The sequence below is a fragment of the Pezoporus wallicus genome, unplaced genomic scaffold, assembly GCF_028554395.1.
Source record: "Pezoporus wallicus isolate ANWC-B61680 ecotype Strahan unplaced genomic scaffold, APGP_CSIRO_Pwel_v1 contig_2908, whole genome shotgun sequence".
Taxonomy (NCBI): domain Eukaryota; kingdom Metazoa; phylum Chordata; class Aves; order Psittaciformes; family Psittacidae; genus Pezoporus; species Pezoporus wallicus.
This window is the reverse complement of record NW_026642179.1, coordinates 5,274,762-5,302,066: the sequence shown is the minus strand read 5'-3', so window position 1 is coordinate 5,302,066 and position 27,305 is coordinate 5,274,762. Positions and strand designations below refer to the sequence as shown.

The following is a 27,305-nucleotide window of genomic DNA, read 5'->3' as shown; positions in this document are numbered from 1 at the left end:
TGTAACCTTCACACGCAGGGGAATCTGTGGACCCATAGGGATGTTTTACGCATCCTACTGCTGGAGTTTCTTTAAACACGCAAGAAAATAAACAGGGTTCTGGTTCATCCTGAAGAGCACAGCTGCCTGCCCCAGGATGTGAGGAGGAGAGATGCTCCTTGCTGCCTGGGAAGCCAGGTTTTGTGGTCCTCCCTACCCTGCTGCTTGCAGGCAGACAGAACGATGGCTTTATGCCTCCCTGCTATGTCTGCACTGAAATCAGACCCAGCAGGGCTGGTGAGAGGTGTGGGAGGAGAAGTAAGCATCACAAGGTAAATACAGCTGTGGCTCACCCCACACAGATGCATTGCTCCAGCATGGTGGAGGAGAGGATGCTAGCCCTCAGCCCCTCCAGCACGATGTAGGAGCTGCAAGCTCTCCCTTCCTGCTGCCCCATACTTGCCCTCTGCCCCCCAGGCAGGGCAGGCAGTGGTGCCTGGGCTCACAGACCCTCTCTAGGACCGGGGTGTGAGGGGCCAGCATAACATGCCAGCACACGCATCCACATACAGGCGCAGCAGGTCACCCTCCAGCATGAAAACACGGTCGCCTCCAGAAAGGGGAAGCAGGGGCCTGGCAACAGCACAGACTGAGCACACAGGGTCAAGTTAAAGGCTTGCTGGGAAAATAATAAATAAGGGGAACAAATAATATTTAGCAGGCCCACGGCTGCCCTCCCCTCTTGCTGGGAAGCAGCAGCTCTTGCTGGCTGTGGAGCAGCAGCAGGAGGGTTTTGAACTTGGAGAGGATCTGGGGCTCTGATCCCTTCCCCAGAGTGGCTCTGGGGCCCATGGTTAACCAGGTCACAGCCCTGCAAGATGCATGTACTTCCCATCCTCCCCAGGGTGGCCCAAAGGGCTTGTCCTCAGCGCAGCCTCAGCAGCAAGAGCTGCTCCAGTGAAAATCATGAGCCCCATCACCTCCCTCCCTGGTCACAGGCACAGCAGACAGCCCCACAAAGAGCTGGGGGCACCTTCAACTCTTGCTTCTCCTTCTTGCCACATCCATCAGGAAGCAGGAACCTGTGGGGACTCTGCAGCAGCAAACACTGCTCCAAGAAATAACCACCAGGGAAATGGGTGAAAGAAAATGAAAAGGCTATGTGAAAAGCAGTGCAGATGAGAGATGGAGGGACAACAGAAGCAGAGGTTGGATGAAGGTAAATGCTCTGAATTTAGCTGCACACAACCAGGCAGGGTATCCTGGCACAGTCTGGGCAGAGCTGGGTCCTCAGGGGCTGCTGAATTTAACTCCTCCATTCTCACTCGTTAAATCTAATGAAACATAGCTAAAATCACTTGAGACTTGATACCAGAGTGAAAGGAGACCGTTACATTTCTTCTCTTTGAAGCAAATCCAAACACACAGGTGGCACTTTCTTCATCAAGCCCATCCACCCTTTCTTTAAATACGTCTATTAAAATGGTCATGGTATGAAAGTATCAAGTGACAGAGAATGTGTCAGTGTCTGAAGAAAGTTCTTCTAATTACAGGTTTCCTACACTTAAACCTGATTTCTAGTCTGAATTCCTCTTGTTTCAGCTTCCCACCAGTGGGTCACACTGCTCATCCCTGTTCTTAATCACATCCATAAATCTCCAGGGTTATCTACTGGAATAAACAACTGACAAAATTGCCACAAAGATAACTGCAAAGGGTGGAGTGATCAAAACCGGAAATGGTGAACAACCCCAGGATTTCTTAAGGCCCTTTCCAACCCTAACTATTCTATGATTCTATGATCCCCTTTCGGTTAAAACACAGCCCAGTCTACGAAATAAATACGAACTTACTGGAGCACAGAAAATGTAATCAAGGAGGGAGGTGAAAATTTGGGGCTAGCAATGGCTATCATGCTAACATGGTAATATTAAATACTATACAAATAAAAAACATACTACGGGATTGCTTTCTGGGATTTTTTTAGGTTGAGGATCTACGGTTCAAAATAGATAATCACTTTAGTGGTTTTGCTGTTATCTGCTTGTATTTGAGCAGAACTGGACTTCATCATTCAGACTTGGACAGTTTATCTGTATAGTCTAATCTACCTACCATGTGAATTTTATCTACCATTTGAATGGTAAGCATTTCATAGATTTAGCAGATGAAGGCACAGGAAGATTTAGGGCATTGTGGATTTCATGGCCAGAATAGACCACCATCATCAATCAGCTATCCTGAGCTCTCGTAGACAGGATTTCCCAGTTCTGTCCAAGGTCATTTGGCAGGTGAAAAGCAATGATTTCCACACAACAGTCTGATATTCTGACACTTAATCACATCTCAGCTGCTGCTGCTCCCTTGGTAGAATCTGCTAAATAATTCATCCCCTCTTTTCACCTAGTTTTTTTATATACTTTAACAGAGATTTGATTTTGTCCCCTTGCACATTGTTTGCCCTTCGGTTAAACCTCCCCTTGAGATGCCCTATCATAATGTTTACACTAAGCACGGTATCTTTCACATTTTGTCTCAATTCCCAGGATCCCTTCCCAGGCACTAAAGGATCTCCCACTTTTCCAGGCAGTGCAGGATTGCGGATAAACAGTTACAGCTCATCGTCCTCTGAGCACAAATCAATTACAATCGACTTGGCCTCGACAGGCTGGCAGGACTCACACTGTCCCTGAACAGAGAGAGGGGTGCACAGCACACGTGTGGGGCTTGGGATACTAACCCTTCCATCTCTGATGGGAAAACACAAGTGAAACCTCAAGCCTTTCTCCCTGGTTCAGCAGGATGGTTAAAGCATGCTGGAGGAAGGTAACTGCTGCTACAGATCCCTGCTTTTCTCCCAGGGAAGTAAAATATTCATCAGGGAATGATGGAGTTGGGGAGGGAGGAGCAAGTTTTCCTCCCCCAGTCTAGTATAAGCCACCCTCTCACACTGAAGGGTTACTTTGCCTTTCCACCAGTGCATTAGCATTTTCCAGGCTGGAAGGAAGCTGTGCTTCTAAAGCTCAGGCTGTAATTGGGAAAGTTTGCCAGGACAGACCTAATAAGGACACAGCTAGTACCAGCAAAACCATGCCATGCCTGAAATGGTTTAATACAGTCCCCTGGGTGACACAGTAACAACAGGACTTTTCATAAGTGAATTTAGCACCTTTTGAAAACATTATTTCATTTCAGAAGTGCCTTGCACTCCATCAGCACAAATGGAGCCGCAAACACTGCGAGCACAGACCTGTCCTCACCAGCCTTCCAAGCTTTGCTGCACCCTCCCACCAAGATAGCGTTCTGTCCTACCCACCTCCTGTCCAGAGGCAAACCAAGGGAGCAAGAGAGCAGCAGCCACTGTAAAATGAGGAGTTTTACCCCACATTCAGGCTCAGCCTTGGCCAGAGAGGGACTTCCAGAAAGCTGAGCAGGAACTCCAAGTCCTTCCATGACAAAAAACAGACCGCCTGGATCTGGAAACTGGACACTCGTGTTTAGCTCTCCAAATCGGAAGCTGTAAGTCAAACTGAGTTGACAGAGTCACACTGGCACAGGCACGATCCGGGGATGCACTGCAGCCCCTGACATGCTGCTAGCCTCACCCACAGGGAGCAGGGATCCCCTCTCCTCCACTGGGGGGGCAGGATCAGTCAGAACCATTCCTCCCACAATGTTCTCCCATTGTCTACAAAGGGACACTACTTGTGTCCCCTTTCACAAAATTAATATCTAGGGCAGCACTGGGGCTAGACCAGAAAGTGTTAATGGGGTTACAAAGGGTTTTGCTGGCCTATTTTCCAGGCAGACAGGCACCCTTTAATCTCCTTTGGAAACACCTTCACACAAAGGCTGGTACAGCAGCTCAGCTGGAGCCAGGATTTAACATGGAAGAACTTGTCCCTAAGAGATTAAAAGCAGCAGTCAGGCACTGATCCTCCCATCAGACAGGCAGGAATTTCTCAACAAAGTCCAGGGGGCAAGGAGGGTGGATGGGTCCCAGGGACTGCTGCTGCAGCATGCCACAGCTCCCATCATCCATACACGCTGCATGCTTCCAGGGAAGCTGGAGCAAGCATGCGAGGAGCAAGGCTCTTCACTGTAAACTGCAGGCACGGTGCAGTGGTACCCATGCACCCTCTGAAGCAGCAGAGTATCCCTGTGAAATGAGGGGAACAGCAAGCACTGGTCACGATGAAGGGCTAAATCTTGCTCCCTGTACTCTAGGCAACTCATCTCAACTCAGGCTAGAAAATACAGTAACAGAATGGGTGAAGTCTGAGGACGAGAGAGCATGGTGACTGTCAGAGTACACACCAACATCACAGTCCCTGCCTTATGCCCACAGAGAAGAAAAAGAAGGGACAGAAAGAGGAAAGTGGAAGAAAGAGAGTGAGAAAAGTAAAAGGAGGGAAGAGAGGACAGCCACAAGCATCCATGCAAGCACAGTTCAGCTATTCAGTCCCCCCTCCACCTTACCTGGGGGTCCCCAAGGCGACTGATGTCTGGATAAAGGTAAAAGAGGATTCCCTGGGATGCCCCAGGAAGGGAGACTCCCCTGATCAGCAGAACAATCAGCATGAGGTATGGAAACGTGGCCGTGAAATACACCACCTGCGAAGAGGATAGAGAGACAAACATCAGCGAGCAGCATAGGCCAGAGCACACAGCACTGGCCGGCAGCACAGCACTAACCCCTGGGCAAGGATGATGGGCAGGGGACAGGGCAGGCTGCCCCGCTGAGCACACTGCTGTTGCCTGTGGTAGAAGAAATGCATTTTAATGCACCCAGGAAGCACCTAGCCCCATAAGTAATGCAAACTTACTCTAATAGAGTTGAAATAGTCCATCTAGCAAAGAAGCCACATCCTTTGGGGGAATGTTGCAGGCCAGTATCAGCTAATCCTTCCAGGGTCTCAACTCCTGGTAAATATAGAACTCAATTTGGGGATTACCAGGGTACTCTTAGGACTGTTGAGGCTAATTGTTGAAGGGTGCCACAACAACACGTCTGTGTTTCCCACACAAACTGATATCCAGGGCTCATGAACCTCCCCAGCGATTCAAGTAATGTCATTAATACTTTTGCATTGCTCCCTCACCCTCAAGACTTACTGATCATCTTGAAAAAAAGCTGTTCAGTCTCTTGTATCATGCTAGGCCAAAAAAGAAATGTTGCTCCTTCAGGTTTTTCCTGTGTGGACGTGCTGAATGAGGATTTGCATCAGCACGCTTCACCTGAATGCTACCCTACAGCTCTTTTCTTAGCTTTGGCAGTTATGCTCCAGAGAGCTAAAGTTCATCTCTGGAGGAACTGCAGAATGTAATGATGTGAAATGAACTATTTCTCACACCTGCCCATCCATCCAGAATGAACTGTTTCAAAATCCACCTAAAGCCCATCATCCCGGCAGGGGTTGCAGGCTCTGCCACAGCTAGAGCAGTTTCTGCATTGGAGGAGGTCCTACTAGGAACAAGTGTATGATTTCCCTGGACAGTACGACCACTTTCACTCTGCCCCTGGGTAATCCTTATAATCTGAGTGGTGGTTCATAATGAGATTTTCTTCTGGATCTACTCCAATGTACTCCATCTGAATAAGCATCCAAAGCACCTGACACTGCAATGAGAGTACTCCCCAAAGTCAAGATACACACTCTTCAGTGATTCAGTTTTGGACTGGGGAAGGAGAGAAGGATTTGAGAGATAGCCCATTCTTGAAAAAAACACACTAGTAGATTATCATCTCTGTCTGCAGCTCCAGGTTTTCTATGTATTTAATGTGCCCTGCTCTATATATCATGGCAGCCTTATGTAATGCCACAGAGGCTGGTGAAAAACACTCCTTGCTGGAGCTCATGATTGCCAGAGATGCCTGTGTGAGCACATCCATCCCATCCCTCTGAACACTGAAGGAATGCAGGGACAGCATCCTTCAACACATGCAAACACCATCATTCATTTCATTCTCAAATTTTCAAGGAGTCTCTGATTTAGAGCTCTACAGTGACAGTTAATCAAATCTGCAGGTCCTGCGGGTTTAACAATCGTCCCTGTATTTATCACACAACCAAATTCTTCTTTCAGAAGACGACAGGATGCAAGTCCAATCTTTCTTAGATCATAAAGGCAAGATTAAAAACAAAACTCATAAAAACAACCCATTGCCTTTGAACCCTAGTGCACGGTCTTCCAGGATGCCACGTTGCACAGTCTTGGCTGGATCTCTGAGCAGTATCAGTTTCAGGAGCTTAGCATGCAAACTGGTAGTTGTCTGGCATGGTCTGGATTCACATTTTGGTAATGTCCTATGTGCTTTACAGCCTGCACAAACTAGCATGTAAGGCTTTTCACTCAACAGTCACATCTGCACTGAGACCAGAGGCCTGAATTTGGAGAACATTTTGCTAGATTAAGAGTGCCAAACTTCTATCTAACAACAGGAACATCTGGATCTAATGAGATATTACTCAGTGCTTGGCTTAGACCCAATCTTTTTATTTCTCAGGCATTGTTAGCACTAACTACATCACTAGGAACCTTGCTGGGATCAGTGTGATTGTTCTGTCACATGCTGGTCAACAACATCCAGGGTTTTATTTGAATCTGATCCACATGCCTCAGCAAAGTGGTTCCATCTGTGACAACCTCCTGCATCTGCAAGTGCTCCTCAGGGTCGGGCAGCCCTCACATCAGAGGATGCAAATCGCTGCTGCAATTGAGGCTGCTCAGCCTGGAGAAGAGAAGGCTGTGTGGAGACCTCATAGCAGCCTTCCAGTATCTGAAGGGGGCCTATAGGGATGATGGGGATGGACACTTCATTAGGGACTGTAGTGATAGGACAAGGGGTAATGGGTTAAAACTCAAACAGAGGAAGTTTACATTGGTATAAGGAAGAAGTTCTTTACTGTGAGGCTGGTGAGGCACTGGAATGGGTTGTCAAGGAAGTGGCAAATGCTCCATCTCTGGCAGTATTCAAGGCCAGGCTGAACAGAGCCTTGGGCAGCATGGTCGAGTATGAGGTGACCCTGCCCATGGCAGGGGGGGTTGGAACTGGATGATCTTAAGGTCCTTTCCAACCCAAACCATTCTATGATGCTTATGATGACCATTCTTACTGCGATTCTATGATTTCAGTTCATGATGTTTGCCCCTCCACAGGCAAATCCCCAGGACTAAGGTATATCTCTTCCCCAGTGGGACAGTGGGATTGTATCCCCACAGCCATTCTTATATTTAAAAAGGGTCAATAAACCCATGAACACTGTTGCTTTACTGCAAGAAGTTTTCTGTTTTCAAGAAGATCTCATCGTCACTAGTCCTTTTTGCTAAAAAGCACTTACATCTAACCTAGAACTTGTATCTAAAATAGAATGATTTTGTTCTCAGCACTTCCCACACTATGTTTGCTATATCTTAGTATCATATTTGCTGTTATTAGACTGCGTCTGCTTTCTTTTACCAGGCCACCACAGCAAGCAGTTGCTCTTTTCTTCTAATTTTACACCATGGAAACCAGAAAATACCATCTCCACAAGCTGCTTGATTTCCCTGTCATGTTTCATAATCCCAGACCATTCTGGAAGCTGGAGAAACTGCTAACATTCATGCCATCAACTTGATGGAAATGAATGCAGCTAAAATTTACACCCCATCGCACATGATGTCCTGCCCATAGCATGCAAAGACACCATTTAGATAACATACTAAACCTTTTCAGTTCCATCTGTTCTTGCTGGCTCCAGACAAAGCTGGCTGGGAATGGGTGAGGAGGTGGTAGCAGAAAGTAAGTGATGGGGTGAGTGCAGATGACAGTGGCACACTCTGCAATAGAGGGAGCATGGGATGGAGCTGGGCAATGACACCAACCCTTCCCAGAAGCATTCAAAGTAATACCTCTATGTTGACCAGTGTGGGGAGACTATTGTTGCTACGAGCAACTGTAGGAAGAGGTGGGACAAATGAAAAGCAAAAAGAAGATCCCCAGGATGAAGGGGCAGAGAGGACTTTGAAGCCATCGGTTACCTTCATTACTATCTAATGAATTTGAAGATTTCCCAGCTGCACTTGCCAAGAGAGGCAAAAACACACTTGCTCACAGTGTGGTGGAAGGGGAAGGAACATGCAACCATCCTGTAAATAGAAAGACTGCAAGATCTCCTGGGCTGGTCACAGAGGGAGACCAGGTGGGGATATATGTCTTGGAAGTGAATGCTCCAAGTTGTCTGGGCACTCACATCCTTTCCTACCCAAAACATGGAGCCTGCCTCACACTCCTGCTGCAAGTTGAGCCCTGCAGGCTCCTGCCAGCTTATTCAAAGGGTGGTTCCCAGGAGATGCCCAGGAACTCTCTGAATGTACAAGAGGTGAGCAGATCAAGTATTCCAGGTGTGATCAAGGGAAGAGGCTGGATATGAACCAAGGACTCACCTTGCCTGTGGACTTGACCCCTTTCCAGATGCAGAAGTAGCAGATGATCCATGCCAGCAGGAGACACAGGGCCAGCTCCCAGCGCAGGCTGCCCAAGTGCTGGATGCCATCAGAAATCTTTAGCACTCTCCTCCTGCATCGGAGGAAAGCAAAGGAACATCCAGGTGTTACTGATGTTGGCCACTAATGTTCCCAACCACAATGGTTCTCACCACACCTCCACAGCACCTGATGAGTGTGCTGAGATCTGACTTCTTAACGAGGCTCAGGTCTGAGCTGCAAACCTCAGAAGAATCAAGAGCCAGGGCAGCGATTGTTCCCCTGTACTGGGCATGGTGAGGCTGCATCTCGAATCCTATGTTCAGCTTTGGGCTCCTCACTACAAGAGAGACATTGAGGAACTGGAGTAGGTCCAGAGAAGAGGAACAAAACTGGTGAAGGGTCTGTAGCACAAGTGTGATGAGGAATGGGCGAGGGAACTGGGGGTGTTTAGTCTGGAAAAGAGAAGGCTCGGGGGGATTTTTATCACTCTCTACAGCTACCTGAAAGGAGGATGGAGAGAGGTGGGGGTCAGTCTCTTCTCCCAAGTAACAAGCTACAGGACAAGAGGAAACAGCCTCAAGCTGCACCAGGAGAGGTTTAGACTGGATATTAGGAAAAATTTCTTCTCCGAGAGGGTGCTCAGGCATTGACACAGGCTGCCCAGGGCAGCGATGCAATCACTATCCCTGGAGGGGTTCAAAAGCCATGTAGGTGAGGCCCTCAGTGACATGGGTTAGTGGTGGCCTTGGCAGTCCTGGGGTAATAATGATGATCTTAAAGGTCTTTTCCAACCTAGCTGATTCTATGAGTCTATGATTCTGATTCTCCTGTCCTCCTCCCACCCTTCATCTGTCTTGGCCTCTCTGCAAGAACATGCAGCACTTGGACACGTAAGCTCTGCCCACAACTTTTCCATGCACATTACAAAGTTCACCTACACTTCTGACATGTTTCAAACCTCACAGCACACATTGTACTTTCCATGTAGAACCCATCAGGACCACTCAAAAAGCAATGCTGCACAACCCCTTCTCTATAGTGCATTTCTGTCTTTAGGAGCAGCTACGTATTTCATCTCAGGACGCAGAGCAGCATAGCGTCCCGTACCATGACTAAGACCCAACCAAGGCCACAATAATCCTCATTGCACAGCCAGAAGATGTCACCTTGGGCATCCTCTTTCAGCCAGTGTGGAGATAAGATCCTGGGTTATATGGACTTTTGTTTGGCTAAGGTCTTATGATCTCATCCTGGTCATAGAACAGCTTTCCATGTCATGCATATGTAAAATCTTCCCATCACTTACAGAAGTAAGGATTCACCCTCCTCCATCTCCTACACTGCACAGATGAACCTGAGCATGGAAACACCATAGCGCAGTCCCAAAGCCCCAAGCCTGATTCAGAGAGGGACATGCACTGCCTTGGACCTTGGAGCCCAGCAGCAATGCCTGCCCTGCTGCAAAACACAGCAGTTAACCCAGAATAAAGGTGGTGCTCCTGAAGAACCACAGTGTAAGACATTGCCTCCTTTCCTGCCTCACAGCCTTGCAGAGGATTGAGGGAATGAGAGAGGGGTCGGAAAAATGAGGCTGCTCCTCCAGATACGTTTTGTCCTGCTGTTCTTTGCCTGCTTCTGAGGACATGGACTCTGTAACCAGTGGGGATGGGTGCCTGTGGACCGTAACTAACTGGGCACTGTACTGCAGCCAGAAGAGGCCTCAGAAGCGTGCCATCAGCCCACTGGCAGGTCAGTGCGTCTCAAGGAACAATGACCTCCCGCCTCTTCGCCCAAGAAGGGCAAGAACAGATGCTGCATCAGAAGCAATGGACAGTGGAAGTTTCTAGTCCTGTGTGCTTATTCTCCAGTAACACAGAGATGGGAACAGCAGTGATGGGAACATCAGCTTTTCCAGCAGCCAGCATCAAGAAAAGCAGGCTAGGGTGGACTACCATCTAAACACATGTGAGCAGCAGGCAGAGGGAGAGTGCGGGATCAGGGAGCACACATGAAATAAAGAAAAATAACAAAATATAAGGTTGAGAAACAGCATCCCTGTGCTGAGCTGGAGATGCCCTGGAGGTGCTGTGTGCTCCATGCGCTGACAGCACCCTGAGGGCAGCAAGGGCAAAGCACTCCATCCATCTAAAAGCAGAAGAGAAATCCATGGTGGCAGCAGAGGGGTTACTTGCACAGTCTATTTAGCCAGGGCTCAGTGCTTAACTGGGCCTGTTCTCCCAGGAGATGCTGAGGATCATGAAGGATGCCAAGCAAACAGGCCTATGCCTTCATGCCAGAAATAAAGCTACTCTGTGCCTCAGGGTAACTAACACAAGGGGAGAAAATAATGAGAATGAGAAAGCAAATTTCAGCGTGAAGCTGACCCTAGCACTTCGTTTCCATTTTGTGGAGCTTCTCTCCTGAGCACAGCTGCATATTAGTCACTCTAAAGTAAAAACGTCACCTCTTTGTCTATTTTTAAGATGAAGACTAGCCCACATACAAAAGCCACCACCCACCATGCCAGAGCCTCCTGGGAACATGATAGTATGACACAGTACCATGGCTTCAAAGGAAACGCATCACCTACTGCATCACCAGCACAGACTCCTGCAATGTATCTCAGGGCTTTAAGGTCTTTCCTTCAACAGCTGAACATATTATAGGTTGCAAAATATGCAGACAAAAACCCCATTGCAGAGCTGCTGCTTTGTGGATCACGCAGATCTCACCCCATTCTCACCTATAGTCTTGGCACCCATGTCCTGAAGAAGGTTACACTGGATGCAGCCCTCAGGCATGTGAAGAACTGCATGGGGCAGACTGCAAGAGCAACAGATAATCCAGCAGATACACAAGCTGTAATCAAAACCATAGGGTAATGGCTACCGTACCCTGAGGGAGTGCCACTAATTTTGTTGAGGTTTGCACCCAGGCAATGTCTGAACAAAGCTTCAGGATGAGAAACATGCAGCCAATTCACCTATATTTGAGGAGGAAACAACTGTATAAGGGAGTTCAGAGCTGGTAATGAAGAACAAGGGAAGAGGCATAAGGGATAGAAGGACAATAAATGAAATATCAAGGGCCAGAGGAGATGGAGCATCAGTGAGGTGAGGCTTTGCACAGTCAGCTAGCCATCACTAAGGTCAGTGAGACTGAGAAGCCCAAAAGGTCCAGAGGGACAGGTATACAGCGTCAGAGGACAAAGTCAGACAGCTCTGAGACATGCCAGCACAGCTGATGATGAACACCATCAGCCCAGCAATGCTACCCTAGACAGATAGTGCTGCCCCTGAGAGCCTTCACTCTGACCTGCCCAGCTTCCTCTTCTGACAAGGACAGGTTAATAGGACATACTGCTGCAGGGCTTGTTCCTTGTCCAGGGAAGATATGTCCCAGAGGAAAGGAGGGTACAGGACTTTCCTTTACTTACTCCCAGAACTCGATGACAGGGGAGGTGGTATTTTCACTGGTCACGTTGAGCGTCGAGTTTGCCTTCTGGAGCTCCATGCAGTTCCCTTCGGGAGAGGTGCAAAAAGAGAGGGAGCATAAGTAGCCATGGCTGCAGTACCAGATGAACTGAAAAAACCTCCCTTTCCATCCCCAACATCAACACTCATTGACATTGAGTCAGACAAATTCTGTATGTTCCCAAAGATGCACAAAAGGAGTCCCAGGGTAAGAAACCTCCAGTGGAAGGTTGGGAGGGAGCTCTACACTCACCTGTGTTCCACTCATGATCACAGCTGCCCCAGGGGAGGTCGATGGTGAACGAACTGAAGAGATAAAACAAGGCCCAGGCCAGGACAACGATGTAGTAGAAGTTCAGCAGTACCACGATGACCTGGGAGGCATAGCCAATTCCTGCAGAAAGCAAACCCCAAAGGCAGGTGACCCACACGCCTTGGGGTGGGAACAGGACTCCCCTTGGGAGGTGCTCACATGACGCATTTATCTGTTGCTCTGCATTGACTGCACTGGTAGATGGGTGCCAATGGGGTGACAAAAGCCATTATCCTTTCCCCAAAGCCCACCATGCTGCATCAGGGGCCCCAAGGAACCCCTCTTCCTGCTGCCCCACCACAGACTTCTGTGGTCAAAGGGTGGCAACAGGAGGGAATCTGGGCAGGGGATGGGCAGGTTATGCTTGAAAGCCACGGTGCTGGGTAACACCTCTTCTACCAAAATTCACTTTCTATTCTGTTTCCTCACCCCTTTTCACTTTTGCTTGAGCTTTTACATTAACACCACACACCTTCTCTGAGAGGTGCTGGAGGGGTATCCAAAAGCTTTGGTACACGGGGAGGAGGCAACTGAGACTTTCAGAGAAATCACAGTGAGTGGCTCGAGGCTGGATGACTGTTCTGAAACAGTGTTAGAAGCGGATCTGAATGCTAACAATTTATTAAGGCAGCTGACACCTTCCAGCACTAAGGTTTTAAGCCACCTGCAAACTCCAGAAAATGACACAGCACTGACTTAAAAAAAGAGTATTATAAGTTCCTCCCATGCTGGGTTCCCCAAGGGTGGGCAGCGGATGTGTGGAGGAACATGGGGAGAGGCATCACTGCTCATTCCCCTGGGCTCCTGTGGTCACCCCCCCAAGCTCACCCCACTCACCTTCGAAGAGGGGGCAGATCCTGCGCCAGGCTGTCACCCCTCCCTGGCTGGTGTACTGGCCCAGCGCCGTCTCCAGGAAGAAGACAGGGATCCCGCAGGTGAAGAGGAAGATGAGGTAGGGGATGAAGAAGGCACCTAGCAGATTCAAGGAGTGGATAGGAAAAAGTAAGTGCTGTAGGGTGACTGAGGTCAGGCCATCTCCAACATGGCACTGGGCAGGTTGCTCCCAGGGGGAACAGCATGGGAGGGATGGGGGCTGCAGAGGAAGGAAGATTGGATGCTAGGAAAAAGGGATTTTTGTCATATTTCATCTCCTGGAATAATGCAATTGCATGAGAGACTCATCTTTTGGAAAAGACAGAGAGAAAAGGAAAGTGTCTAGGCCTGCTATTTGCGCAGAAAAGAGTGAAACAAGTTCTCGATAGCTGTATAGAAATAGAGAAGAACAGCCTACTGTAAAGCCATTGTAACTTTTAATCGTGTTGGTGATTCCTTTCACATTGATTATTCTGAGTAAGTTGATTAGCCCATGGATGACTACACCAAGGAACTGAGGAGCACATAAAGACTGACACCTTCACCCAGGCTGTGGGTTTGCTCAATCATTTGCTCACTGAAAAGCAAGTAATGTATATACATCACGGCAGCAGCCAGGGCTGCCTTCCCGTTCAAGCCCTATCATGAAACTAGGTGGAGAAAGGGAAAATGCATCAGCCTTTTGATCACCCGAGACTAATGTTAAATGCAGTAATGGCTTTTTACCCTGCAGAGCACAGGGTAAAAAGCCCTGAAAGATGGTCCATGCTCCCTGCTGCACTCATGCATCGCTGAAGCTGTTCAAGCCCTGCTGCAAAGACAGTGACACAGGGCAGGATGGGGAGCTGGTGAGGAAAGGCTATCCCCAAGCACATAGCAGCAGTGGGCTGAGAGGGGCATGCAGGGTCAGAGGTGGCAACCTAGCCAGCCACTAACCATGTTTTCCCTGCCTAGGCCTGTTCTGTGCCTGGGGGGTGCTAAGTGCTCTGGGGGCATGTCAGTGGGGGTGTACGAAAAATAACAATCCTGATGCACAAGTGAACTGAGAACCAAAGTGATTTCATTAAAAAAGCTTAGCTAGCACACAGAGGCAGGGACAGGGAAGGGGAGCTTTAGAGACCAGCCAGAATTCCTACCTCATGCTCATCCCAGCCATGTAGAGAGCCACAGCCCTGCCCTTCTTGCAAAAAAAAAATGCAACCAGCAAAAGACAGGGAGAGCATCTTGGCTGCAATCTGTGGGCAAACGGCAGCTGAAGGGATGCTGAAGGCAGCCCTGGGGGAGCAATGAGCAGCTACGCACATGTTCTCCCTTTACCAGTAAATACAAGTTGGTGGGGCAAACAGCAGGGGAAGTGGTTGTATCAACATCATCCCAAGCACAAATACAGGGTGGGCAGAGGCTGGACTGAGAGCAACCCTGAGAAGGACTGGGGGGTGGTGGTTGATGAGGAGCTCAACATGACCCAGCAGTGTGTGCTTGCAACCCAGAAACCAGCCAAGGGCTGGGCTGCATCAAAAGGAGCGTGAGCAGCAGGTTGAAGGAGGTGATCCTGCCCCTCTACTCTGCTCTCGTGAGACCTCACTTGGAGCACTGTGTGCAGTTCTGGTGTCTGCAGCACAACAGGGATGTGGACCTGCTCAAGCCAGTCCAGAGGAGGGGCATGAAGGTGTTCTGAGGGCTGGAGCACCTCCCCTAGAGACAGGAGAAGACAGGCTGAGAGAGTTGGGCTTGTTCCCCCTGGAGAAGGCTCCAGAGAGATCTTAGAGCAGCTTCCAGGACCTAAAGGAAGCTACAGGAAGTCTGGGGAGGGACTTTTCAGAAGGGCCTGTAGTGACAGGACAAGGGGGAATGGCTTTAAACTGAAGGAGAGCAGATTTACATTAGATGATAGAAAAAGATTCCTCACTATGAGGGTGGTGAGACACTGGCACAGGTTGCCCAGAGAAGCTGTGGCTGCCCCATCCCTGGCAGTGTCCAAGGACAGGCTAGACGGGGGCTTTGAGCAACCTGGTCTAGTGGAAGGTGTCCCTGCCCATTGGAAGGGGGGTTGGAACTGGATGATCTTAAGGTCCCTTCCAACACAAACCAGTCTATGATTTTATGAGCTCCCAGCTAGCATGCAATCACGTTACCATAAAGTGGAGCCTATTTCCAAGAGATATTATTCTCATACACAATCTGTGTTTAACTGAGCTGCAGCCAGGGGATCCCAGGGAGGGACCGGGCAGCAGTGGGCCCTAGGGTCTGTCTGGGCTGGGGAGCACTGGGGAGGGGCTGCGGTAGCAGCAGCCACACCGCCAGTCAGGCTTCCCTGGTATTTCCCAATCGGAGGGGCCCAGAGAGGGCCTGACCCTGATACAGGAGGTGAAAGCAAGAGCAAACAACAGCAAAACGAACTTTTTTAAACTTTTTTTTTCTTTTTTCTCCACTACAGAGGGCCTTAGCATCGGACACAGAGTGCTAAATGAGTCAGGAACTACCCTTCCTTTGTTACACAGAAATACCCTTAAAGAACCAAAAAGTGACTCTCTCCCTCTGTGCATAACTCAGATTTTGCAGATACCTTTTTGGGGAAGAGCCTGATATTTAGGCAAGCAGAACAAGAGCTGAGAGAGGTTGTCACTGCTGCCTACACACAGTTCAGAGCAGGGAGAAAGCTCTGACCCACTGGATGACTGTTTCAACCGATCAGTAATGCTGGTACAAGTGCCAAAGGTCTTAAGCTGGCCATGGCTGACCTAGAGCTAGAAATTAAATAAAGGTCCTCCCCCATTACTGAAGCACCAGAGAAGAAAGTGCCTGGACCAGCCTTCCTGAAGGAGTATGGGACAAAATGTCTGGCAGCCCTTAAAACTGGGATTTAATACAGCAGGGATTTAATACAGCACATCAAGCTGGAGCAGGCTAGGCTCCACAAAGCAGCAAGGAGCCTCAAGTCCAGCACAGCCTCATTGCGCTGCTATGCCCCAGGAGATGTCATACAAGAAATGCTTTCTTCTCTGCACAGGAGTCCCGTGCCCCATCCTTGCTCCAGCCTCACAGGAAAAGGACCAGAGATTAAATATTTGCCCAAGACTTCAAACTCCTCATAGTCTCTGCAGCTTTGTGGGGCTTTGCTGCAGGCTTATTTCTGGGTCCCTCTCCCTCCGATGGGATGATGCCCAGGAAGAGGGGAGCAGTGGGAGCAGACACGGCTCAGCAATCAGCCAAGAAATGTTGCCCATGGAAAAGGAAAATATGGAAAATCCTCCATTTTCAAGGGGGAAATAAATGCCCAACCACCTGGTGAAAAGAAACAAGCACTAAGCAAAACACAGCGTGAATTCAGCTAAACAGCAGTTAATCCTCTTTTATGCAGTTTAGCGAGGCCCATGAGACTACCCTAAGCTCAAGCCAGGGGATTTCAGCCCTGGGTCACCAGTGCTCACTCCCCATCAGCTCCCAGCCAAGCACCATGTTCCCTCTCCCCAGCCCTTCCAGAGAGCCCAATTAGTAATTAATCACCAGAGAGGGGAGCAGCTCCCCCTCTCCACATGCCATTGAGCCCAACTCCAATGAAGCTTCGAGCTTTCAGGTTTTCAGACAGTTTTCTCCCTTAAAAGGCAGCCATAAACACCTGCAAAAGCCCACAGCAAGCAAAAGTGAGCCTAGCTCCGCTGCCAAGCCACAGGGCAGCCTCTTGGGGAGATCAGTCACTGATCACTGCTGAGCAGCATCAATGTGCTGGCACCTTAGCGGTAACACCAATGCCTCAATTCCTTTCTCTGCATAAAGAGCATCCATCCACACACCTCACAGCCCTGACATGCGGCAGGGTCCCCTCTCCCGCATGCTTCCATCTCTGGGGGATGCCAGGGGGACAGGAAGGGTATGGTGCTTCTGAAAGGCAAGGAAAACCTCTTCACTCTGCCTTGTTCCTGCCACCTGGCTCCAGCACCCAGGGGACATCCCTCCATGGTCACACACCAGACCAGGACTTGTAGCTGAGAGCCCCTCGGAGGGTCCCTGATCCTCCAGGAAATGCTGCAGTTCCTCACAGCGCCATCAGTGCCCCGTGGCCTCTCATTTCACTCCCTGCTATGCCACTGGGAATCTTATTTGTACAAGGTGGCTGGTGCACCTCAAGGAAGAAGTGCCTGGGGTGAGACACACTGCTCAGAGAGCCCTATCCCTGCTCTTCCTGCCTCCCCCTGCAGACGGACGCCCACCTCACCAGGAGGACCACACGCTGCTGGAAAACACAGCTACCACCATCAGGGACCTTAGGTCATCACTGCTTGGTTACCCACATCCCACCAGACCAAAACAACTCCTGCTTGTGGCCCAGATGGCAGCACCAGGTTGGCATCCTCTCTTCAGACTCATGACTTGGGTGCTGCTGGGAGGCTTGAGCTAGTGCTGTGCAGGGCCAGGCATGGGGGCTGCAGAGGCAAGAGGGACCACAGAGGGATGGAGGTTGCCAGGTGCCCCTGGGGCTGCACTTACCTCCACCATTCTTGTAGCAGAGGTAGGGGAAGCGCCAGACGTTTCCCAGGCCGATGATCTCCCCAGCCACAGACAAGACATACTCCAGCTTGTTGTTCCACTGCCCTCTGTCCAGGGTCTGGTCATCATCCTCCTCCTCCTTCTCCTTTTCCATGTCGGGGCATGCAGGCACCGTTTCGCCATTGCTGACAATGCCAGGGACTCTGTAATCCATCCCACCTTCAGAAGGAGTTTCCTTCATTACATTCAGCAGAAGCCATGCAATGAGGTAGAAATTTGGGCTATAGGAGGCAAGAGCGGGGAGAGGACACGCACGCACACTGGATCATTCCTCTCTGTACATGGAAGACCCAGTGGCTCAGCCAGGCTGGAGCTCCTACCATGGCAGGTACAGGGAGCAGACTTGGGGCTGGAGCGGGATCAGATACTTGACCATATATATTATAAGGGTTTCTCTTCTCCCCTATTGCTGCTTACTGCAGTCTGGTTTTGAAGACCATGGAATGAAAGCCGCAAAACACACAGAAGTCTTAGACTTGGGAAGAGGACAAACTGAAATAAGAGAGAAACTTTTTTGGTGGCGGCAACAGTTGCTGGCAATCTACTAGGCTGCAAGGAAATGTGAGTTTTCAGAATGGCGCTGTCCTCCTAACAGCAGGAAAAGAGGGGGTCCATCTGAGATGTCTCATTTCCCAGGGTCTGCCCCTGCAAACATCTACCCATTACCTGCAGAGGCTCCCCACAACACCACTCTCAGCAAGTTTTGGTACTGCAAGAGCTTCTCTAATCTCTAAAGAGATCCCTGCTAAGAGAAGTAGATCAGCACAGAGTAGGTGAGCCCCTGTCCTGTTGTCCCACTTTGCCCCAACATCCTCCAAGAGGCCACCTCTCCTCCCAGGAAAGCCAGGGCATAGCACAAGTGACTGCTGGTGCACAGCTGGGGCAGTAAGGGTGGCACCACCTCTGCTGGAGCCATTTAGGAGTCTTGGGGGTGGCTTAAGCGTGTTCCTCATGGGTAGGATTCCACCCTGGCTGCAGGGCAAAGGGCGAGGACCGTGGTTTCCAGCAACACCCACTGCCAAAGCTGGGATCACTGAGGACCTCATGCCAAGGAGGGCACCTTCCTCTGCACAGTGCCAGCCCACAAGCCTGCTCATACTCTGCAGAGACTGATCCCCAGCCCCAGCCCAATGCTGCCATTCATTCCCACCTGCAACTCCCTTGCCAGGAGAGCAGGAAAAGGCTCTGGCAGCAAATGACTCTTCCTGCATCCAGGGAGAGGAAAAAAGGGCAAAGCAGCACTTTCCACCTCTCTCCCTCCCCCATTATATTCCCCCATAAAACACTTCGGACATGAAGAAGAAACACTGGCAGGCATTTGACAGCAGCCACAAGGAAGGGCTGGGAGGACCCCTGCACGCTAGAGAATGATTAAACAGGCAGAAAGCGCACCGTGACCTCTCATCCAGGCAGACCCAGGGGGTATGGGGGGAGCGGGGCAAGAAGGAAACGGGAGCAGAGGTGTTACCTTGCGGACACCGCTGTCGGGGCGCAGCCAACAGGAGACACGAAGGCAGGACCGAAAGGTGCTGGCTATTTAAAGTGTGGAAAGGAAAACTTCGGCGGTGGTGTAATCCTAGACTTCGCCCAACCCACATTCCTTCCCCCACCCCCCAGGGCTGGACAAAAACCTACACATGACTGATTTCATGGCCAGTGCAAAGGGGCTCGTTCCCCCCGCCTGCCAGAAGGGCTTACGCTGCCTCTGCCCATGCTCTTCCCTACTGGGCCAGGAGCACTTAGCTCCTGCTTTCCGTCCTCACCCTGCCCAACACTGCCCCTGAAAGCATGGGAGAAAGGGGAGACCACAACACACAGGTGCCCCTGCAGCAGAAGCCTCGAGACCTGCTGGGAAGAGGTAAGAGATGAAATATGAATTCGTATTGAATTCCCATCATGGGGTCTCTCCTTGGGCACAGGGCAAGATGCTGCCTTGCAGACCAAACCTTAGTTCCCAGGGGTGCAAGCTGGGCTGTGCCATGGCCACAAGCAGTGGTTGGCAGCAGAGCTCTGGGCTGGAAATAAACCCTGCTAAACTCTGCTGCTTCTTACTAAGGATGCAAAACAGCCTAGCCTCATTCAGAAAGCTGGCAGGTTGCAAGCTCTCTTCCCTCACACAGAGGGATCTTCGCCACTGGTCTTTCCCAGGAGCAGCACTGCCCCATCCCAGAACACCAAGCCAGAAGCTGCAATGGGAGTGCAGGCAAAAGTCACACAGCAGGGAGAAAAACAGCCCCAGTTGTGCATAACCAGCACTGGGCTGCGAAATTAGCTGTTGCTACTCGGATAGAAGGTCTTGGCATTACTGCAGGTAGTTCTGTGCTTTGAGGCCTGGAAAAAGGCAAACATAACGGGATGGTGGTGATGGTGGATGCGTTACAGTTGCTCCAAGGATTTAAGTGAGGACAGGTTTTAAAATATTTTTATTACATCTGTGGATAAATATCTGGGGGAAAACAAAACGAAACGAAACAAAAAAGTCATGCTGTTGGGTTCAGTGTCCTTGTATAAGGTCTGAAAAGCAGCAGCAAAACCTGAGCTGTGTACACAGGGTTTGAGAAGGTATTAGAAAAACAACAGGAATGAAGCAGCAAAAACTGCAGCATCACCATGTTAATCTGTGGTGTACCCACACAGCACCAGACTTCCTGCAGGAGAAAAAGGGAAAGGGAAGAGGGGTGGGCAGAGGTAAGGAATGGACTCAACCAAAGCGTGATCAAATACACAACTCCTTGTCTCAGGAAGAGATGCCTAGGGTGACAACAAAGGTGTAGGAAATAAGGAAAAGACAGAGAAGATGAATATACTGTTCACTGCATCTCACAGTGCAGCAGCTAAAGGCATCTGATAAAATATTCAGATTTAAACCAAAAGGAAATGCTTTTTCCTCCCAGAGTGCATAATTAACTAAACATGGTACCTGTGGCCATTGCCACAGCATATCATTTGGAAAGGAACTATGGACATTCACCAAGGGCTGCTCTACAGAAGTAGCAGTTAAATAGGATGCCCAAACAAAACAATCAGTTCCAGTTCACAAACCAGTGGTTGCTGGAAACCAGGGAAGATGTTCCAAAGGAGGAGTTACATGAGATGGTGAGAAGCAGGCAATATCCCTGGTGCAGAAACCATCTCAGAGTGAATAGCGTAGCTGTTAAATAGTTAGGGTAAGGATATAGGGATTAAAAAACAACAAAGTCAAATAATACCTTGCCTCATGCAACAGATTGGTGTAAGGAGAGAGGAGACTGAATAAGGAAACATTTCTAGAGATTCTCAAGACTATTGTGTACAATAGCATTGCTGCTTGAATATCCCTAGATAACCAGCAATCACTGCAACGCACTGATGGCAATAATCTTATCCACAAGATGACAAGCAAATTGGCAGGAACTAATAGACTATGATAGGAAGCAGTGTAATCAATAACAAACTATTTGACTTCCACCCAGTGAGATAAGACTGTGCTGAACGCAGTAAGTTGAAAATGAAAACAAATGTTCGGTGTAAACATCAGCAGCAAGGGGGAATATTAAACACACAAGTGCAAAAGTGAACTGGAAAACCCTGAGCAAAGCATATTTAAAGTAAAACGTCACTTCACACATCTTCTGGGGTGAAACATGAAGAAGTCCATATGGTCTGGGAGATGTTACTTGAGAGATTTAAAAAGAACAACAAAATCAATCTTTTTGCTGGAGATAGGAAAAGAACCAACAAATATACAGGATCGGTTAAGACTACAGAAAAAGATGTTTCCAATACACGTTTTGAAATTGCAGAAGGCAAAGAAACTGGGAGGGACTTAAATCAGCCCATCAGAGGCGAGGAGAATCTAAAGGGGAAAAATGCAAAGGATGCAATCCCGATTTCTAAGATACTGAGTCTGTAGCCATATCTAAGCCAAGTGAGACAATGGGGACAGTCAAAACCAAAACCTTAGGAAACAGATTCACAAGAAACAAATAAGAGAGATGGAAGAATGCGAATCTTTAAAAAACAAAGGGAACAAGCCTAGGTAACATGCGTGCTGTAGTAACAGGGGAATTATTTCACCCCGAGATCTACCGAGATAATGCCATTTAAGAGTATCCGAACACACATACCTGTGTTTTATTTATATGAACAAGGAGGACACGAGGGAAGGGCTTTTCCAGCAGCACGTGCCATCAGGAGTCGCGCAAGCTGAACCTCCCTGGGCAGCAGCTGACCATCTTCCTCCCAGTGCTACGAGTGCTGGCAAGTGGCAGCGCTGATGCTGGCGCCTGTCCCATGTGCATCGCTCTCACGCCACCCTCCAGGATGGCACAAGGGGGTTACTTTGCGGGTGGCCTCCCCTGCCGGAGGTACACAAGGGGAGGCTGCCTCTTCAGTAACCGCCCCCCTGGAGCACAGGGTTGAAGACGGCACCAGCCATTGCAGCCGCGCTCCTCCCAGCCTCGTCCTGGGCAGCTAGGCTGTGAACCACCATTTGCTGGGACAGTTCGTGCTGGAGCAATGCCTCTCCGAGCAGGTCCTGGAGCAGTTTCCAGGGCCAGGCAGGCGGCCAGGCTGCCTTTGCTGGCACAAAGCAGCGCAGCGCTGATGCACGGCTGGCTTGGACACTGCTCCCCAACGCCTGCTGTGGGAAGAGCAGTGGACCAGGGGGGTCTCTGTCAGTGTACCTCACACCTCAGCAAGGACAAGGGCTGGAAAATCCTGATCCTAAAGGCTACCAATTCCTCTCTTGACATTTACGTTGTATTTTGTTCATCTTCCTCTTTACCTTACAACATTTGCCCAGGTTGTCCGTCCTCAGCTTGGTCCCAGTCTTCTACCAGCAGCTGAAGCTGTGCTCCCAGTGAAGCGCTCATAGCCTGAACAAAGCAAGCTTGGAATGAGCTTCCTCTTGAGATAACAAGGTACTTTGACATTTCTGGGGTCAGATGTGCACAATAACTGTCCCCATCCCACACAACCTGTACACAGGAGCGCTGGTCCTGCATGCTCCAGTAGGAACCATAGGACCTACTCCCAGGTCTGATCTTCATGCCTACATCCAGCTGAGCAGGGAACAGGTGTTAATTAGATTTCCCTCTTCCAAAGTACCCAGCCACCTTAAGAGATGGTTCAAACCTAAAAGGAGGACGGATTCAAAGGCACTGGCTTAGAGGAATGATGGGGGGAAAAGAGGAGAAGGAAATGGTTACTGGGAGGCATGCACAGCCTCTTGTTGCTCTGCAAGTAACAGTAACTAGTAAATGAACTTATGTTCCTAACCTGAAAAAGTGCTTTTAGGAGAGTAGCCAAAGCACAATTGCTGCTGTTTTGGCATTCCCCATGTAAAAAAGCCATCAGCCATGTCCACCCTTTGCTGCCCGCTTCCACTTCCCTCTCTGCTCCTCTGTCACATGTGACAAACTGCCTCCATGTGTTTTGGGCTTTGTAATCTTGCAAGCCACCTCCCAGCTTCCAGAACACAATTTGCCCTTATATTATCTGGGAACCAAAGGCCAGAGCAAACACAATACATTTCCTCTATCTGATAAGCACCCTGCTACTGGCCTTTTCAGCCTGAAAACGTTATTCAGCTTAAGTGGCCATGGCTGTAGCAAGCAAAATTGTCACGAGTATGCACAGAAAAGGGATAAATAGAGGCTGATACTGGCTGGCACATTACAGGAACCTGGAGACTGCTCAGCGCAGAAAGAAGCCAAAGCAAGCACAAAGGACTGACTCCTGCTTGAGCACTAAGCTCCCTCCCAGAAAGGCACATGTATTTTAAAACCACAGTGGCAGATGCCAAAAGCCATTGCATGAGCCTGCAGTTCCCACAGTGATGGAAGATCTCACTGCAGCCATTTGGACAGCCTCATTCAGACACGGCCTCCCTAGCCACTATCTGCTCCCAAATAATGACCTGAAAGGCCAGAACAAAGAGGTAAGAAAAGCCCTGTCCCTACTGAACACCTGCAGAGTGGCAGAGGCCTCATTTTTGAGTCCGGACTGTTCATGGTGCAAGATATGACTGTCTACGGACACCATGCTCTGCATACAGAAGATAAATGGGTGAAGCTCCTGTTCTAGCTAGAGCCCAGGGACTAGCTTGAAAGCAGGACAGCGTGCTCACACTACTGGAGAACCCTGTCCTGCAGACACCAGTGCTGTACCCTCTGCACACAGAAGCTGAAGGTGATGCTTGCACTGCAGTCAGTGCGTAGGCTAAGACCATGATGCGAGTCCCTCTCTATGCACCTCCGATGAAAGGTGATAGAGCATAGGTGGGGGTAAATTGAGACCAAAAGGACTGTGCCCCCAGACCTGCTTTAGCTGTAACATGAATTCCTAGCCACGTAACAGAGGGACAGCAACACAGCTGCTAGTTCCCATCACCACTGTCTCGGCTACGTCCAGTGCCAATGGTTTCCCCCGGACCAGGTTGGAAACAGCAGTGCTGCTCAGGTGTGCATTTGCCTGTCTGGAACAGCAAATCCAAGAACATGCAGGCATTTGTATTGCATGCGCAAGCACAGCAGGAGCGCCCAGGCAGTGCTTTTCATCTTGTTTCTGCTTTGACTCCTGCTTATAGCTTGCCACTGTTGAACACTCTGGCCCTTTTGCCCACATGAGCAAAGAACAGGTTTTTTTTTTTTCTGCTCAGAATTCAAAACTATCTCCATTTCATTTATGGGCAAAAATGAAAGCACTGCATGGTTATTCACTTATAAGCATGCATCTATAGATATCTGTGCATGTCTGTAACATAATAAAAACAACAGCTGAGTAGAAAGCAAAGACTCTGAACCCTGGAGACTTCAGTCTTTTTAGCATCTCCTTCTACTTTCCCCTCCAGACCCGTCAGGTACCACCAGTTCCCCTTAGGGCTCTTCCCTAGTTCCACTTTGCCGGCAACTGGGCAGCCTGAACAAACCCTTGCAGAGTAACTGTGGGAACAGAGCCTGAGCACATTTTAGGGAGAGATCAGGAATCACAGCTCTTCTGAAGGCTAGCCATCGACCTCCTGCTGTGAAAATTGATAGTTTGCATCAAGAAAATAAAGCTCACCAGTTGTTCTTGCAAGGAGATAATTAGAGGACATTTTCTTATCAAGGACCATATGCCAAAGGAAATGAGAACTTCAGGGTAGTAATAGCAGTATTGCTTAAGCAGTGAAGCGAGAAAGTATAAGAGCAGATTGATTAGGTATGGGGTAGACTAGGGGGTAGAGAAGGAGCTGTATATTGGGACCATGAGGATGATGGTCGTTCCTTATGCTCTGCACATCCCACTCCTCTGAGGTGCAGATATAAATCTGAAACATTGATAAGGCTGGGATTTACATGCCCCTGAACTCTGTGTCTGCAAGGGGGATGTTCTGGCAGGAAAAAGGAACAGCTTTACTCAGAGGTGAGAAAAGTTTGTACCTGCTTAATTGATTCTTCCACCAAATAAACCAGCAAGGTTTGGGTAGTGTTCTCAAAGCATCTCTTCATCCTCATTTACATACTCTAAAAGAAGTAAAAGGATACTTTTTCATTCAGGAGATTTACTGGGCTGGTAACTACTCAGAATATAAAGTTTCCATTCTGGGCGAAAATCCAATAGTCAGATAGTCACTGGTGGACAGGATGTGAGGAAGTGTTTTCAGAAGTTTCCCAGCAGTCAGTTTTCTAAGCAAGATGTGACAAAGTGAGAACTTTGGCATTTCAAAAAGCACCAGTAAGAAATAAAAACATGGGTTCGGCCTTACCACCTTCCAAAAATCAGGAACACAGCAGGTTTTAGAAAGCTCCTGCAGTGCCAGGAGGCAACACCTCTTCAAAACACCCTAGGCAGCCCTCATCCCAGCATAAGAAGCAGGGCTACTGTGCTTGGAGAAGCACCTCCTGCGAGCACAGAGCCCACCCCTGAAATGCTGCCTGGTCACAAGCAGCCCTACAAGGCTGTGCAACCACACCAGCTGCCAGTGATGCTCAGCAGGAGCAGTTTGTGTCTCCTGTTTTGCTTCTGTGGTCACTGGCAGCCTGAGGCAGGGCAGGAGGAACAAAGTGACCTGTGCTGCTCATCTTCTCTAACACTCCCCTTGGCTGCCATGCTGAGCCCTGCAAGGTAGACACCGAGAGTGCAAAGGTAGCTCTGCAGACACAAGGGCTCACATACAGGAAACATGCTCCCTAACATTCATATACTGAACTGGCTCAGTGCTTTGTGGGGCTCTGAGACACAACATGAGAAAGAGCCTTTAGCTTTTAAATGACATCCCAGAAAGATGGGCTTCTGCCCAAAGCAATATTCAGATTAAGGCTGATCTTTTGCCTACAAGTCATTCCTGTTTTGTTGGTGAGTTGCAAAATATCACGACACTGACTCTCTTTCTTTTAGGCTTAGATCTATTTTTTTCCCCCTCAAAAATTTAGGTGAAGAGTCATTTGAGAGTTTTGGTAACTTAGGGAATCCTATTTTCCTGGTGGATCAGACAGGGCTGACAGGACAGCAGCAAGATGCTGACTTGCATGGATGCTCTGGCTTGGAGGTGGAGAATGGAAGCTCCATGCTTCCCCACAGTAGAGTAAGAAAATGCTGAGCTGCAAGGTAGGAAAAGCTCCAGAGAGGTAGCTTGCAGTCTCACAGGTTCTCTGGAATGAGACAGGCAGCCCTAGAAGGGTGAGAGCTGAGACCTCCCCTGCTGGGAAGGGAAGTTTGGGAGAGCAAACAGAGCCTGCAAAGGGAATCTGTCCTGATCTCATTTGGCCTCATTTCCCTGGGAGCTGGGATTTCCCAAGTTGTGGTGGGAAGGCTCCAGGAGTAGGAAAGTCAAAAAGCACATGAAACAATTGTATTTCTCTGAGATCACTGGAGCAAGGGAGAAACAGATCTGGAACGGCTGTTTCTTAGGACAAAGCAAGTTTCTTTTTGCATAAATCTCAGGTGTTGCTTGTGCAGCCGCACTCTGCTCTCTGTAAATGGAGTTATACAAAAAGTGCCCGCCTCCTGCTCCCAACAGGAATCTGACCCGTCAAGCTTCCTAAACTCCCTTACTCAGCAAGAACACCCCCCCCCCCCCAACTTTTAAGCTGTGATTAGCCCTTCTGCTACTGTGTGCTCTCCGCCATTATCTGTTACTTGCTCAGTTTTGTGTATTCTTCAGTTTTGCAGCATCCCTAAATCCTAGGGTACAGCCATTCAAAGTATATATATATTCCTACCAGAAGCCAGGGGAAATCAGTGCTCCAGCCTTCAATTCCCTATGCACACATGCACATTCAGAACAGAACAGGATCCTTTCAGAGCACTGTATCTTTACTATCTAATCCACAACCTGTCAGACAATCCCTTCTAACAAATGCAACTTGACAAAATACTGGATACGAAGGGGCACTAAAGCATTATAAACATCTTGGAAAGCACCCTCCTAAAGCTCTTGATTCTTCTGAAAACCACTTATGATCCAATTTCTTCTGCACCTACTTTCCATGCACACACAATGAGTGATAGCCCAAGGATTAGGGCATCAGAGCAAAGACTACACCAGCTTCATCCCTCCTCCACAATCCACATGCACTCCATTAGCAGGGAAGTCTGTCCACTCTACGGGGCAAATAATTCTGCCTGACAAGCTACTCCATGGGTCTTCTCTCATACAACAGTAATCGTGTTAGTCAGCCAGG

General features: G+C 49.1%; 1 protein-coding gene across 1 annotated transcript in view; it reads right to left on the bottom strand.

Moving 5' to 3' along the window:
• The window catches only part of LOC130609289 (sodium- and chloride-dependent GABA transporter 2), a 29,569-nt gene extending 11,733 nt beyond the window's left edge, over positions 1-17,836 (bottom strand). The window contains exons 1-6 of the mRNA XM_057428109.1: positions 17,599-17,836; positions 13,075-13,209; positions 12,178-12,318; positions 11,888-11,972; positions 8,410-8,542; positions 4,459-4,593 (exon numbers count right to left, since the gene is read on the bottom strand). Of these exons, the coding sequence (XP_057284092.1) occupies positions 4,459-4,593; positions 8,410-8,542; positions 11,888-11,972; positions 12,178-12,318; positions 13,075-13,209; positions 17,599-17,812 (843 nt within the window). The 5' untranslated portion in view covers positions 17,813-17,836. The remainder of the gene's footprint in view (positions 1-4,458; positions 4,594-8,409; positions 8,543-11,887; positions 11,973-12,177; positions 12,319-13,074; positions 13,210-17,598) is intronic.
• Positions 17,837-27,305: the final 9,469 nt, after the last annotated feature.